The sequence below is a fragment of the Apaloderma vittatum genome, unplaced genomic scaffold, assembly GCF_000703405.1.
Source record: "Apaloderma vittatum isolate BGI_N311 unplaced genomic scaffold, ASM70340v1 scaffold18037, whole genome shotgun sequence".
Classification (NCBI taxonomy): domain Eukaryota; kingdom Metazoa; phylum Chordata; class Aves; order Trogoniformes; family Trogonidae; genus Apaloderma; species Apaloderma vittatum.
Window position 1 is genome coordinate 2385 of NW_009724801.1, and position 354 is coordinate 2738.

Here is a 354-nt window from a genome sequence, read left to right on the forward strand (position 1 = left end):
TGGGTCCTCCTCGGATCAAGGGACGGTCTGCAGTGGAGGGTGGGCAGGGGAGATCGAGGCCTTGAGGTGGTTGCTCTGTGGCCGTGCAGGTTGCTGTGGGTGTATCTGAGCTCTGTATTTCCAGGGGCATCCCTGGAGACCGAAGGAGCAGAGCCGTGATGCTGGCTGGGCTCACGTGGGATGTACCAGGACCTCTCAGCTGGGGCCATACCTGGTCCCTCCCGACTGAGCTCTTCCTTGCCATGCCCATCGCATCCCACGTGTCTTCTCTGCAGACGGACGCTTCCTCCTGCTGCCGCCCTGCCTGGGCGAGCAGCCGAGCCGAGACGTGGAGCGGGAGGGTCTGGCCTCACG

At 64.4% G+C, this 354-nt stretch overlaps 1 protein-coding gene across 1 annotated transcript in view; it reads left to right on the top strand.

Annotated features, from left to right (window-relative positions):
* Positions 1-354, top strand: part of LOC104276379 (glycosyltransferase-like protein LARGE2) — a 6588-nt gene that overhangs the window by 1560 nt on the left and 4674 nt on the right. The window contains exon 2 of the mRNA XM_009872670.1: positions 276-346. Within this exon, the coding sequence (XP_009870972.1) occupies positions 276-346 (71 nt within the window). The remainder of the gene's footprint in view (positions 1-275; positions 347-354) is intronic.